Raw genomic sequence first — 16,105 nt, forward strand, 5'->3', positions numbered from 1 at the left:
AGATAGATAGATAGATAGATAGATAGATAGATAGATAGATAGATAGATTAGTTTTATTATAAGATTATGCAGCAATAATCACACTGAAAAAATTGAAATCAATATGTGGTAAATAAGACAGCCATTAAGGACATTTTTCTTTTCTTTTTGATTTAGCAAATATACAGGTTTCATAAAAAGTATTTTCAGGAAAAAAGTGTATTTTCAGATTTCCTTAACTGTAGGCATGTGCATGAGATACTCAATATGATGTCAAACTTGGGATGCTGGGAAAATATATTGAGACTACTATGAACCTGAGCCCTAACAACACCACTTAAAACTCAGAGCCAATACCTCACAAAGTTTACCTCTAATGACGCGAAACAATGGTAATTTTCTAAGATTTAATTTACATATGCCTATAAAAATATGCATCATACTAAATACAAATAACTAATGACTCAAGTTACTATTTGTTGTAAATGCAGTCTCCAAGGATTTTAAAATGTATACAATTTTTTTAATTAACACAAAATTGTGAGATTAATTTAAGATGAATGAGTTAATTAATCAACTCAGCATGCCACTCAATTAAGAAAACAATTATATAAGACACCTGAAACCAAAGAAAAACAGCACAACTCACCCTGTTTTGGAAGCTCAATGAATTCTCAAAGGGCTGTAGTCTCGAGCTTGTCATTAAGGGTTCTCTTTGCAGAACATTTCTGCTGTATCCTAAACTGTTGTAGAGACGTCCAGATCCAAACCCTGGATCAGAGCTCATCATGCACATGTTTGATGCAGGTGTATACGCTTCCATTTTATTGAAGTTCTTCCTCATGGACCCATCTTGTCTGTCCTTAGACCTGCAAAGATTCCCAAAGGCAAACATAAGTCTTATTGTTACCAAGGACCAGCCTCATCTTGGAGAGAGATTTTGAGGAAAGGGTATCTGGGAGCTGAGAAAGAATGACTCAAGATCAAATTGTGGGTTACAAACTGATGGCCTATGTTCTGCTAGAGACAGCTTTCCAGATAACTCTCTACTGAGACAGCTCTCTCTTGCAATTCCAGAAACTCTCTGGATAGCTCCTCTCTTATAGATCAAAATCCCAGTCTTTTATTTACATATCATTTTAGCCATTACCCCAGGTTCCCTTATGATTATCCCGTGAGTCAGCACCCCATGACCCCAGCACCCTGATTCTTACAAAAAGACAACAAACACATGGGTTTTTTGTTTTTTGTTTTTTAACATTGCAGATAAATTCAGATATTTGCCTGGTTTTGTAAGCACAAACAATAAGCTAGTTAGGTGGGATCTTGCCCTAAGATTACTGTTCCTACCATGCTTGGGCTTAACCTATCTCTGTCCCAGGCTGACCTTGAACTCATGAATCTGCCTGCCTTTGTATCTGCCTGACTTTGTAATTTTCTGACAAGCTGGCTCACAGTGCAGGTGCCTTTGTTCTTTTAGGTCTGAGAAGCTCCTTATATAATTCATTTGCATAGTTGAGAAATTATATATTTTTGAACTCATATTTTTAGAGTTATTTTCCACAGCCTTAAGGGCTATCTTGAAGGTCCCAGCATTCACCATTTTGCTGAGACATTAGCTACACCCTTTCATCTTGCACTTGTGCTGTCACTGATTATCATGGAGTCATTAACCTTGACAGAGAGGACATTCCCTTGCATGTAACCTTAGCAGAGAGAATATTTCAGGAAAGAGGAACAGAAAGTATATGTGTGTGTGTGTGTGTGTGTGTGTGTGTATAATACAAACAAGCCCCGAGCCCAGCAACTATCAACACTTGTGGAGGCCTATGACCTTCTGGCTCTGTTCTAGGGGCAGGAAATCATGTCACACCATTCTTTCCACATGGCCAAGCAGAACTCAGTGTATTTTCCCATGAAAGACTTCTAATAGTGACAAATGAGCAACTACATTCCCCCCCCCAACAACATCTGAACATTCAACTGGAAATAATTATATTTCTAGATTCCAAACTAAAAAAGAAATAAAACTCAGGGGTCAAGGAAATGGCTATCACACATGTGTGGTTCTTCAGGTTAAACTGCTACCTACTAAAATGGCCCCTGTATCTGCCAAGAAGCAGTGTGAAATAACTGTCCATGATAAAATCCTTGATTATAGTGGCAACTAAAACCTTATAGTGGCAACAAAAACTTGGTAAGCATGGGATGAGCTTTATAGACAGCTCATACCATGCTTACCAAGTCATCAGGGATGGGACCATTCCATTTTGTCTCTACACATCCTTCCTGCTGGGCAAGGGCCTGTTTTATCCACTCTTAAATCATGCTTATCTTCACCTTCATGTTGACCTTTCCCTACATTGCAACCCTTACTTCACACAGCACAGAATAACTTAGGAGGACCACCCCTACAAACCCTCTGGTGGAAACACCAGGTAATACAGTTGAAAGTCCATTGGCAAAGTGTTAGAGTGAGGCCACCTGTGTACCATTAGTACTATGTATCTTAGTACTTATATTACAATACTCAGACAACAGTTAAACTTTTAATTCATAAATTCATGGGTATTATGATCTGCAATTTTACAAGAGAATAATTAAACAAAATGTACATTATGAAGATATTGTGTGGGAGAGCACCATGCAACCCAAACCTGGAAAATAAACAGCAACTATTTTTGAGTGAGCATATTAAAAGAAAGTTTACTTAGTAAGATTGCTTTCCAAAATTATATTCTGTAGCTTGATTTCACACCATGGAATCTCATCAAGGTCTTTCACTGACAATCATTTTTCAGAGACAAATTACTGACTTGCCTTAGTTGTCTTTGAGATGATGAACTTGTCATTGCTACCCATTCTAGACAGGGATCCTTATATTTTTCTGGTTCAGCTTTACAGAAGGCTTGATGAGTTGTTTCTTTTGAGTGTTCAGATTCCAGATTTGTATATCTGAATTCCCTTGGAGTTATGAACAAGGCATTGTGGTTCTCTGGTACGTTGTCAAACATTTCTTGATCTTCTCTTACTATCTGAAAGAAATTTAAAAGATACATTTTCTTTTAATTGTGATAACAATAACTACTATGTGTTTGATTCCTTTAGTTTTGGGCAGTAACTCTGAACATTTAAATATGTGTCCATTTATGTATGTGTATTTGTGTTTGTGTGTGGAATTGTCAAAATAAGTCTGAGGCACTGGAAATAAGTCCTCTAGTGCTGAAATATCTACTCAGTCCTAAATCATTCTCATGTCAGTGCCCATGGAATTAGATAGTTTGAAAAAGTCACAGGATGAATTAAAAGTATTAATAATTAATAATTTTTATTAAAATAATTTTCAGAGTATGTTATACCATGGATTTAGAATATAAAATTACAAGTACTTCAGAAAGGCTCCTGTCAGATACCTGGTGACTGTTAAAGCAACAACATAAGGAGATCAAAGCTGACACAAAAACTGAGGGTGTGTGATTGTTGTTAAACAGCAGCTACAAGTCAACTGGCAGAGGGATATTGGAGAAGAATCACCTCTGAGAGGAACTGTTAACTGAGTTGGGATCAAAATGAATTGAAGTATTTCTTTAGAGAGTGAGTTTCTTCTCTCTAACCAAGTCACCACAGATGTGACCTGCCCTCTTTGTCTTCCAAACAGCCCTCTCAGTGAATAATGGAGTGTCTTTGAATTTGTAAATAATAGTTTGCTTCAACCATAATAACTGATTATTTGATAAGGTTATGTGTAAATGAGACTTATTTCCAATGGTTAAGTTATATCCTTTTTAGGACATAATATAATAATAATTTGAGAACCTGCTATTCTATAATATTCATTCCACAAATGTTGACACATGGAAAAATCTCAAACTTGCTTCTTATAAACAGATGTGGTAAGATTCATGCCTGTGACTTCCAACAGAAGTTTAGAAAGTACTTTGCATCAATGTTATCATCGTGTTGTAAGGGTATCAGACTGCAAGGAAAGCCTAGGTGTTCCTACATGAGTGTTCCACCACCCTACTTCAAATGAAGCTACTGTCAGCATCTAATACCAATATCCAAAGCAAGCAGATACATTAGGGAATAACACTTCAGCCTTATACCTTTTCAATCTGTTCCAGCTGAATGTCATTGGAGAAGAAATGATCTGTCCTTGCCAAGATTTTCTCAATCTGTAGATTTTAAAATGAAATGAAGGTTGTTTAACCCACTAAACTTTGGAGAATTGAACAATTGTCAAATGATAAATATGAAATTAACGTGTATAGAATTTCACATAATTTAGTCTCCTTTAAAGAATGTGATACTATTGAGGAAAGAAATTTCATGTCACATCCTTTCAATTCAGATTCTCACAACTCTGTAAATGTTATAATTTTTTTTTAAAAAAATTAGGAACTATAGAATAATGGGAAACAGAGATACATACAATTTCAAATATAGTTGATAAATGACATTACTTGGATTTAGTCATTCACTATCTCTGATACTACACTATTTATGTCCAGTATTCAGCAATGATCCCTAACTCTTTGGAGAAAGAAGTGCGGTGTACATAGTCTATGTAAGGCTAACTTTATTATTGTTATTGCTGTTATTGTTATTAAATACTATTATCAGTGTGGAATGTGACTAAAAATTGTAATCACTGAATTTTATTTGGAATTGGCAAAATAACAAATATTAGAATTTTATAAATGACTAGATTTCATTTTACTATTTACTATTTCACATTTACATATGCTATTTTTTTCTTAATTAAATCATCCTCTAAAGTTAACTTCATGTTTCTGATATGGAAATAGTCATACAATGTTTTAAAGTGGGAATTTCTGGGTTTGTTGGAGACTTAGTTGTGTCATGTGATTTTTTTCTGGAAGCTGTCTTATGAAAGGATGTTTTTCTGGGCAGATATGTAATTTTTTACTGAGAACAGACGTGTTTTTCTGGAAGCTGCCTGGTGAAAGAGCATGTGATGTTTCACTAGAGCAGACACTTAACAGGACAAATGGTCATATGATATTTAGAATAAGTATAACTCTAACTCAACAGACAATGTGTGACGCTGTGGCATTGGTTCTCCTTGCAACTTTTTGGTAGTCTTTGTTGGGCTTCACTGATACTGACTTTTCCTGATGGCATTCTTGCATTGGTTCACCTTGCTTTCTTCACTGATCTTCACTTGTTGTGACTTCATGGAGAGAAATGCATCAAAGAACTTCCGGTGGTAGTCTGGCTGTTTCTTGCTGCTGCTGCTGCTGCTGTTGCTGCTGCTGCTGCTGCTGCTGCTGCTGCTGCAGACTCTTGGCTAGTGGGCAGAGCCTTGTGGTTTCTTCTGGGTCTAGCCACTGCTACTTATTTGTGTTTGGTGTTTGCTCAGTGGCATGAACTGTTGGTGCTGATTCATGTTTGGTGTTTTGCTAGTGGACTGGAATGCTGACAATAAAGATTGAAATTACCCCAAAAAACTATTTCTAAACAGGCCCACAACTCCCATTTCCTATTAAGCTTTCTTTTCCCTTACCTTTGGTGAATGGTGGGTTAAAGGGAGGTTGACGAACTATTATTAAAGTAGGTTTTGAAAAAAATCTAAGCCTACGATGTTTGTTGCTTGGTTTTGAGATATCAACTCTGTTTTGAGACAGAAGAGAATCAATTGCTTGTTTTTAATAGAACTTACATGGTTTTATAGAAAACTGACAACTTTTTTATTAATATCAACTTGATAGTATTTTTTAAAACATCTCACTTATTGTTAAAGCATAGAGGGGTTTATTTATCAAACTGACTCTTTTGAGTCCCCTAATTCATAGAAAAGTACCTCATGTTGTGGTTCATCAATTGGAATATTCTTTTCAAATTGCCTGGTATTTGAAACTTCAGAGAAACTATGCTCTCCATTTTCACATACAGTTGATGTTTTTGTTGGTTTAAAACATTTTTTACCTCTACAAGAATGTAAAGATTAAATTAGTGACAACTTCTCCAGAGTAATCATAAAGCATATGTGCAAACACATAAAAATCAATAAATTATGATTCTTACTTGTTAAAACTAACTTTATTGGAAAGCATTTAAAAATTATAACTTCAAGTAAATAATATGAAGGAATTTCTTAAGGTACACACAGCATGTAAACAGCTCACATTGGGGCCAAATGATGAATCAGCAGATATGGAACTTTTTGTGCAAGTCTAATGAACTGAATTCAGTCCCCAGAATCCACAAAAGGGGAAAGATGAAAACTAACATCATAGCATTGTTTTCCTGATACACACACACACACACACACACACACACACACATACACCCCACAAATGCTTTTACATACATTATTTATCATTATCTATCTATCTATCTATCTATCTATCTATCTATCTATCTATCTATCAATCATCTATTTGTCATGTATCTATATCCCACTATATATCTATCTTTATAGGTATCTATATTTGTCTCTCTCTATATATCTTATCTATATATCTGTATATCTATCTATTGTCAGCCTTCCTTCTCTGCTCACTTATATCCAAGGAATCAATGAGGTCTTCATGGAAATATTGGAAAATACCAACTATGTACTGAGTCGGATCTTATTTCCATTCTTTATTCACTAAGCAATATACCACCATGAATTCTGCTTAAAACTTGAATTATATATGGAACTATGGTTGCTCTCCACTGACTGACAGCAAGATCCAATTGCTGAAGATAGCACCCACCTAACTCATTGAACTTGGAGAGACTGAGCTGGTGCATGTCCAGAACGTCACCCCTATGTTCTAGAGTCATTGGTATAGGATTTGGTGTGGTATACTTTGCAGGATACCATAAGGGAAACATAAATACCCAAACAGTCATATAACCTTTGATCTGCAATGCTGCCCTACTTGCAAAATATACTAGGGCAACAGAAGCACAGAGCTTGTGGAAGTAACCAACCAATAACTGACTTAGGGTAGACTCCATAAGATAAACTGCAACTTCTTCAATCGTCTTTCACCTCATTTAAGAGAAAGATCCAGCACACAGGAGCAAGCCTTAGGGCACACACCCTAAACAAATGAATGAATACAAACTTGTAGACACACAGACAGAGGGACACACACTCAGATATGCACATATTAGGTGCATATGGAAGACACTTAGAAGGTGGAATGTATCTGATTTGTTTATGTTGTGTCTGACCAACAGAGCAAGGAGATACAAGCAGATTCGATATAAGCAGATTCGAGAGACTTTTGATGTGGTTAAAAATTCTGAAGAGATATTTTATATTGAAATGTTGGCTGAAGGAAAAGAAGAAAACACTTTCAGAACCAAACCATAGGGTTGGTGAAGAGTGTAGCTGACTATCAAAGACTTCACTGCTATTGTTTCAACATCATTAAAGAGAAATGTGGCCTTGCACAACTGGTTTAAGGTTTTTGTTTGGAACTTCAGAGACAAATTTTAATCTATGAGAATTCAGGAAGGAAAATGCAAGTACAAAATGTATTCTTACTTTGCTTTTCAGACAAGTACAGTGAAAACAAAGAATGAATGCTTAAACGGATATGAAATGCTAAAGTCTTACGGAGTTTTCTCTTTAGCTGATTCCAGACAATTCTTTGTTTGATGCAGCTCAGATTGTGCAGATGGAACCGACTTGGTGAGTGCTTTATTGAAATCTTCCTTGTCATTCATAGGCTTTGAAAAGGTGGCAAGTTAGTTTTAATAAATACAGAACTTATTCTGTCTGGGACCTATTTCTCACAGTTTTAGGAATCTAGGTGAATTCTCTAAATGTTGTAAATCGTATGCTGGCAACCAAGCACACAGATGTAAGCAGAGGACTTTTCCTAAAACAACTCAGATGGATTGACATTTTCATCCTTTTATATCGCTGAAATTTATTATGCAACAAAACACGTTTCTTTTTAACTTATGCCTGTTAATAATGGTTTTTCTAGTTGTGGCTGCATTTCATACTAGTCCAAGAAACATTTCACTTTTGGGAAATGCCTGCTCCTGACTGTGCTTTATGTGCAACTGGCTCTAACTGAAAGCACCATCATTAACAGCATGCATTCATAGAGGAGTTTGCCTTTTCAGTACTCTAGAAACACTAAACAGGGCAAGAGTTAGGGTTCTGCAGATAAGAGTATCTTTGACCAAGCCTGCCCAACCAAGTCCTAAACCCTAGGGAACACATTTGAAAAAGATAAGGGGGTTGTTCAAGTTGTCCTCTGTCATCAACATGCTTGCTGCTTCCCCCAAAACCTAAATAATTTAAGAATGAAAAATTTTAAATCTTTTAAAAACCAAACAATTCAGTAGTTTGCACATCAAAAGCTCAGATTATATTACCCAGAGGGAAAAAAATTAATAATGCAACTAACCGCATCCAGGTGGGCTGTTATGGACTGATTTGAAGGTTGTGGGTCTAAAGTGGGAGTCGGTGTGTTCTCTTGGGTAAAGAGGCTCCCCAATCTTCTATGAAAATTTGTCACACAGGGACCCTCAGAGGCAAATATGGAGCTTAGCAAGTTCAGTAATGCTGTGTTGTGCTGAATCAGCATGACAAATTGGGTCGTGACCTCCTTCAGCTTAGCTTCAGTCCTGTGAAGAGTGGGAAGGCAAGTCATTATCTCATTCCCCTCCCAACCCCCAATCAACTTGTTAGACACAGAACTCGGTTTATTTGCCTTCCATAAAGCATCACACATCGAAGAAGGAATTATTTGGAAGCACCATGTGAAATACTCTCTATTTCATGCCATGTCAATATTTTCCCATGCTGTGAATGTGCCTTTGTGAAGAATAGAAATGTTTAAAAGAACTGTTTGTGTCTAGGTTTTCACTAGTGGAAATGCTCAGGATCTGAATCACAGACAAGCCACAGGACAAGCTAGGCAAGTTGCCTAGCTGAATACGATACCCAGAGGAGACATGCGGGTTGTCCTTGACACTGTGACTTTATGTTACTGTATTCTAGAAAATGTTCAAATGTTCAATATTTATATTTCAGGGAGTGTAGAGAAGCAAATTTGTAGCAGTAAAAAAAATCATCAACTAACTTATTGAAAAAAGTCTAAGAAATCAAGATAAGATACGTGACTATGAAGAGCAAACACACAAGTATATACACCAATAAAGGGGAGATGTCATTCTGGGTTCGCTTCCTGAAGCTCAGTTCATTTGTCATCAGTGGTTTCCAAGATTAATATTCTAGGTAGTGTTTATAGCCATGATACTATTTTGTAAAAATGCACTTTTGTGAGAGGTGATTAAGGAGCAGAATTAATATTCTATATGACGCTTGGGCTTTACTCACTCCATCAGCTTATGTGACTGATGAAGTTTGACATAGTTTTCCAGCACCATAACATTCTCACGTGTTCGGGTCTTAATTTCAGAGAATTCCCTTTCCAGACGTTGGATTCTGAGTTCCAGCTGGCTCATTACTGAAGTAGTGCGCATTTCTCTGAAAGCATTAAAGAACTCTTGTCCTGCTTGTGTCTGAAAAAAAATTACCAAGTTTTGAGAAGGGATACTACTAAATAATCATAATAGAAATAACAGTGCATTATGTTTTTGTAGTTCTAGCCAATAATTTAGCTGGAAGTTTAAATGTATGGAAAATGGTGGACTGTAAAGCATTTACCATCCTTGTTAACTGCATTTAATCTAAATTATAAAAACATGATTCATTATTGCATGTGTGTATGCACTGATTTCAGTTGCTAAGTCTGAGAGAGATTTGAATATTTATTAATCAATATATAATTACATAGTTACCTTTCCATGATAAGTGAATAAAACAGGGTGATGAAATAACTTTCAGTACAGTCAGAGTTAAACCACAAGGCTGAGGAACTTGATCACCACTCCCCTTCCTTTGTCTTACACTTGGTTACAGGAGAATAGCAGCAAGTCAAGCCACAACACTTTTACATACCACGCAACCTGCCTGTAAGACTTGCAAGTCCCAATGACTGCATTCCAATTAATGGAGCTTCTGCTGTCACAAGAAAGCTCAGCCAACAAAGACCTTACCTCATCTGAGAGGAGACTGTTTAACAGAGCTGCTGTTTAATCTAGCTAGCACATGTAAGGAAAACAATTCATGGATGCAATGACCCCACTGCACTGAAGTCTTCACAATGGAGTATTGTGGTGTCTATTCCCGTAAACAAATCCATGAGCATTCTGCTCTTTTTGATTAACAGTTGGGTACCCTTCATTAGACATTTATGAATTAGCATCCAAGAATTATATACACTAATCCTTGCCAAGGTTGGACCCTAAGGTCCTTGAAAGCTAATAAACAAAGTGAATTTAAACACACACACACACACACACACACACACACACACACACACACACACAAATGTGCTCTGAATCTGTAACACTAAGAAGTCAGTTTTCTATTATAGCCCTACTTGACATAGCAGCTGTATCTCTATTTTAACAGCTATTGATTCCTTTTTTATGTTTTTTATGTTTTTCCAAAGAGAAAACCACATTTCTTTGGAAACAATGCTGAATGGTTATTACCATCATTAAATCTCCACAGTTGATATCATTATTTCTCCAAACTCACCGACAGTTCAGATCTCACGATAAATTGAGAAATGTATAGAGCATTAAATTTCTTGGAAGATTAAGAGATTTGTGAAATATAATGGCACTCAAACAGGTTTCTGCAAAGCAATGTCCAGCCCATTTTTGTCAGAATGGAAAGAATGTAAAAATCAAAGTGTTTATCATTGAATGAAGAGAGTGAAACTCAGCATTTCTTAAAACTTTGGCTGAAAAAAGCTATACAGTCTTTTCCATTAGCATATTACTATCAACATAGTTGATTATATGGGTTTGGCCAACTTGTTTATAACTGAGAGGGCTGGCACTAGTGGTGCCACTATATAATAGAAGCATCTTTATCCATAAGAATTCTATTGGTGCCTACAATATTCCTACATCCAATGACTAGAGAAAGAAAATCTCCACTTAGTGTGGTAGAAATGAATAAAAGGCTGACCTACCAGATGGCCAGTTTCTGCCAATGTTTTACCTTCACTTGGTAGTTTTCTCTCAAGCTGTTCTATTGTCTCTGTTTGCTTTTTGATGGTTTCTACTAACTTGGAAACTTCATGTTCGACCCTGAAAGGTAGACATATTTCCATTAATTACTCTGAGATTATCAAATTAGAAAAAAAAGTTAAGAAACATTTGAATCTGATTATAGGTATTTCTGATGAAATGTTTGGAAAGTGGGTGATTTGGTAAATGCATCTCCTCTACATCTGGGTTTGGTGGTTACTGTGAAGAATGGGGTGTGAGCAATTAGACGTTAGTTCTCTCTTAGTGTTGTTGGGGATAGGACTCCCAGAACGTCAGCCTTACGCAATTCACATCCTCTACCTCTGAACTGCTTCCAAAATCCTAAATACACATTGCAAATAATTCATGGAAGGCTTTTGTAGATTCTAAACAGATACATGTATCATTGTGTTTCCAGTATTACACAGCTTATGTTTTTTTATAACCATTCAAACGCTCCTATGTACTGCTTTAAATCATACTTTTGCAGGTGTTCTTTCGTCATGCTGTCACCGTGTTCAGCCTCTGTCTCTGGATGCTGTGCTTCTTGCAACTAACAGAAAGAGAAAGACAGGACACATCAATCTGTTCATTGACTCTCTATGTGCTGAAATCTGACAGGAAGACAGCCAGATCCCACTGAACCATTCATACTGCATTTATGCTCTTCATCAGAGTTAAATGAATTGTTTGTTGCAACAGGGACCTCAAGGCTCACAAAGTCAGTCTCTCAAGTGAAAGCTTGTTGACCCGAATTTTTATCTTTCCTTTTAATTTGAGACTTTTTTTTGACACTAACTCACTTACAAGCTGACCTTAAACTCACTGTTCTCCTTGTGTCCACATCTCACACACTGAGGTCATGCTGTGGATCTCATCACACTTGGTGCTCAAAATAAAAATTTTCAGAAATTCATACTGGCAAAGCTGGTGTTATTGGGAAAGCCAGAAGGTGTGCTTGTGGTGAGCATTTCTATTTTTATTGTCAAAGCACCCCTTCATTAACTAATTTGAAAATTTCACACATATGAATGGCAGAGCTAAACCAGTGAAATACACCAGTCTCCTACTGGGTAACTGTGATGGTTTGTATATGCTTGGCCCAGGGAGTGGCAGTATTTGGAGGTGTGGTCTTGTTGAGTAAATGTAGCCTTATTAGAGTAGGCATGTCACTGTGGGCATGGGCTTTAAGACCCTACTCCTAGCTGCCTGGAAATCAGTCTTCCACTACCAGCCTTCAGATGAAGATGTTGAACTCTCAGCTCTGCCTGCACTGTGCCTGTCTGGATGTTGCCATGTTCCTGCCTTGATGATAATGGACTGAACCTCTGAACCTGTAAGTCAGCCCTAATTAAATGTTGTTCTTATAAGAGTTGCCTTGGTCATGGTGTCTGTTCACAACAGTAAAACCCTAACTAAGATAGAAGTTGTTACCCGGGACTGGGGTATTGCTGTGGTAGACCTGGCCATGCTTTTGTTTCGACGAATGTGGATTTTGGGACTTTCAATTTGGAAAGTGGTGGAATGCTTTAAATGGGGCTTTATGGGCTATGCTAGTAGGAATATGGAAGACATTGTTACTGAGAGTGATTTGAATTGTGCAGACCTGGCCCAAGAGGTTTCAGTGGAGAATTTCAATATGTTGCCTAGAGACTGTTTCTGTGATATGTTGGTGAAGAATGTGGCTACTTTTTGCCTTTGTCTGAAGATGGGGCCAGTGTACTCACACAAATAAAATGAAATAAATAAATAAATCTTTAAAAAAAATAAATGCCCATCATAGACTTTGTTCTCTGTTTTTGTTTGTTTGTTTGTTTGTTTTTTGAGACAGGGTTTCTCTGTGTAGCCCTGGCTCTCCTGGAAGAGTATTTTAAACAACCGTAGCAAGCTAAGAAAGGAGAAGTATAAAATACATAAAATAAATGGTCCAAGTATTAAAGGGACACCAGGAAATGAAATGGAGCCTAATCATGTGTTCTAGGAAATAGCAGATTAAGGGAGTAAGGTTTTGGGGCAAGATCCTACCCAGCTAAATTTAGATCCAGGTATGGTGGTATACACCTTTATTCCTGGGAGCTAAAGCCAGGCAGATCTCTGAGTTCAAGGCCAGCCTGGAACAGAGCAAGTTCTAGATGAAGAAAAGCTTAAATCCAGGTGGGATGGTGCACACCTTTAATCCCTCTGAACAGGCATGCAGATCTCTGAGTTCAAAGTCCGTCTACAGAGCAAGTTCCAGGACAGCTAAGCTTAGGCAGTGAAGGAGTTTGAAAGCAGAAAACTGGTAATAATGTAATATAACACGGGGGGGGGCAACTTCCAACCACAGGATGCAGCAGCACTCAGCAGCTTCGGTCATTTGGTTCTGGCTTTATTGTCAAGAGGAGGAAACTACTGGGACAATTGATGCTGGTTAGCTAGAGCTAAGAAATTAGTGTTGATTAAGAAGAAACCAGCATTACTGAGGTGACGTCTTCTGGGAAATGTTATGAGAGACCACAAAGAAGCTGTGTTCCAGAGGTAGCCAAAGTTGTAACTCATGCTGCCGCTGTACTTGGTAACAGTAAGAATCATCCAGGTGGTACTGGTTTTGAAGGCATGAAGGGGTCATGAAGAACAGCTGAGACTTGGCACCGTGAGAGGCCACTGAAGGCCATTGGTGAAGGTGCAGCTTCAGTTGCAGTTGATGACCCAAGACTGAAGGGGTCATGCAAAGAAGTTGAGGCTTGGCACCATGAAGAGAGCCTATGAGAGGCTATTTGTGAAGCCTAGTTGCAGCAGAAGACCCCGTTGTATTGTAGATGCCAGTACCATGGGATGATCAAGAACAGCAGTGGTAGTGGAGTGGATCAACCTGAGCTTAGAGTGCTAGAGAGGGCAGAGCTGCAGTGACACCAGCCCTTATGAGGAGCCCAGAAGATCATGTGTGTATCTCAGACATTGAAACAAGAAGCTGTAACATTGAAGCTGCCTTGGAGAACCCAAGATTTTTGAGATGCCAGAGCCATAGGATATCTCCCGAGGAATGCTGCTAACAGGGAGTGCACCAGCCAAGTGCACTGTATCATGCTTCACATCATTGAAAGGGGCAGGGATGAAAACCCTGTGACCATGTGTACATCCCAGAACTTCACCAAACACTCAGTGGTTCCATTCTCCCAAACTCCATTTCACTCACAATAACTTGCAGCTCACTGCCTTTTATAGAAGTACTCAGTAGTAGACTGCTCATCCTTCAGTGGATAGCCCCACTCCGGCATACATGTGGGCAGCAACAATTAAATTAAGTGTGGTATCTTTTTTTTTTTTTTAAAGACGTTGGGGATAGAGAGATGGCTCAGCAATGAAGAACATTTGCTTCTCTTTTAGAACACCTGAGTCCGGCTCCCAGAACTCAACTTACAACTGCCTGTAACAAAGCTCCAAGGGACCTGACATCCTCTTCTGGACTCTGCAGTCACCCACATGCAAATGTCAATACACAGATACAGACACACACAGACACTCAAACACACATTCACACAAATGATAAAAAGAAATCTTTAACTGCAAAAAGCACATGATGTTTGGAGGAAGATATGTTGAGGGAGAGTCAGAGAGGTGAGTGAGGGCAGACAGGATCAAAATACATCACACATATGTATAAAATCCTTGAAGATTAACTAGGACATATTATAATAAAAACAAATAAAAGTTCTCCAAGGTCTTCAGTGTAAGCAAACATGCGTTTGTAACAACTTGTTTTTTTTTTTTTCAGGAACCTTTTAAGATAATAAGCAGGAATCAACAGCCAAGATTTACAATAAATAATATGCAAGTAAAGATCTCAGAATTGAATTTCTAGGGGTGTGGCAATAGTGTCTGTGTACTATCAACTGTGAAGCATCAACTGTCAATAAAAATCTGATCGCCAATAATCTGAGGCAGGATTAGAAGGTGGCATATCCAGCAGATAGAGAAAGGGACTCGGGTATAGTCACGCACAGGAAGATTCCCCGTCTGGACTAGGAGGAAGTCACAGTACGGAACAGAGGAGAGGTAACTAACCACATGGCAGACACAGAATAGTATAAAGCAGTTAATAATAGTTGTGAGCTAGTCGGGGACCAAACCTAGCTTATGGCTTAGTCATTCATTCATAAATAATTATAAGCCTCCGAATCATTATTCGGGAACTGGGGTTGGCGGGGTTTGGGTGGGGGAGAACCAGCGAACGGTTACACCGGGGACAAAATTAAACTGATACAGTGCAGTTATATGCCACAACTCAATGTTTCTGTCCCAAAATGGCCTGCATGCACATTAGAGGCCACACAGCAAGGTATGGCTTAATGGCAGGGTAGACACCTCAAGTTCCTGGGAGCACAGGCTTACTGCGTTAGTGCAATGCTGAGAATTCCAAGCTCCCTGTTTCCTTGTCGTGTTCTTATCAGTAAGGGCTCCCTGCACTGAACTGAGTACCGATTATAAGTCACATTATTTAAACAGATGGAGAAGTAGGACGTTTTACCTTATTTATATCATTTCTGAGGTTCCGCAGCTCCGTATCTTGGGCTCTAAGGTACAGTTCCAGCTGTTGCTTTTCTCTATTGTGTTGTTGTTCCTTTTCAGTTAATTGTTTCTTCCTTTTTTCAGAGCAACCACCAGCATTTCTTCGTTGCACTTCTTGTTTTTCAGGCGATCTGCAAATTGAACATGCCGACATTAAAATTTCATTTTGGTAAAGAGTAAGTTCATTTTATTATCCTACACGATTTTATATTATGTACTTCTCCTTTACAATGCCATCCTTGCTTTCACAATTCAATCTCTAAAAAGCACATATGGACTAGAAGGGTCATAATTAAGGGCCGTTCAACGAATTGACCAGTCTCTGTTACTAGCAAGTCTGTGACTATAGAAAGGGATCTTCTAAATTATTCAGAAAAGTGAAAGGTTGAAAATTGCACACATTCTTGTTGCTGCTGCTAAAGGCACCATGTGCTATACAGATAAACAGAGAGAGAGAGAGAGAGAGAGAGAGAGAGAGAGAGAGAGAGGA

The 16,105-nt window shown here is 38.1% G+C and overlaps 1 protein-coding gene across 1 annotated transcript in view; it reads right to left on the reverse strand.

Annotated features, from left to right (window-relative positions):
- Window positions 1–16,105, reverse strand: part of LOC114617438 — a 38,260-nt gene that overhangs the window by 9,495 nt on the left and 12,660 nt on the right. Inside the window, exons 5-13 of the mRNA XM_028763040.1 lie at window positions 15,575–15,746; window positions 11,550–11,620; window positions 11,010–11,127; window positions 9,299–9,483; window positions 8,364–8,583; window positions 7,559–7,671; window positions 5,804–5,930; window positions 2,800–3,014; window positions 629–848 (exon numbers count right to left, since the gene is read on the reverse strand). Of these exons, the coding sequence (XP_028618873.1) occupies window positions 629–848; window positions 2,800–3,014; window positions 5,804–5,930; window positions 7,559–7,671; window positions 8,364–8,583; window positions 9,299–9,483; window positions 11,010–11,127; window positions 11,550–11,620; window positions 15,575–15,746 (1,441 nt within the window). The remainder of the gene's footprint in view (window positions 1–628; window positions 849–2,799; window positions 3,015–5,803; window positions 5,931–7,558; window positions 7,672–8,363; window positions 8,584–9,298; window positions 9,484–11,009; window positions 11,128–11,549; window positions 11,621–15,574; window positions 15,747–16,105) is intronic.

The sequence above is a fragment of the Grammomys surdaster genome, unplaced genomic scaffold (assembly GCF_004785775.1).
Source record: "Grammomys surdaster isolate TR1022 unplaced genomic scaffold, NIH_TR_1.0 136, whole genome shotgun sequence".
In the NCBI taxonomy this organism is placed as follows: domain Eukaryota; kingdom Metazoa; phylum Chordata; class Mammalia; order Rodentia; family Muridae; genus Grammomys; species Grammomys surdaster.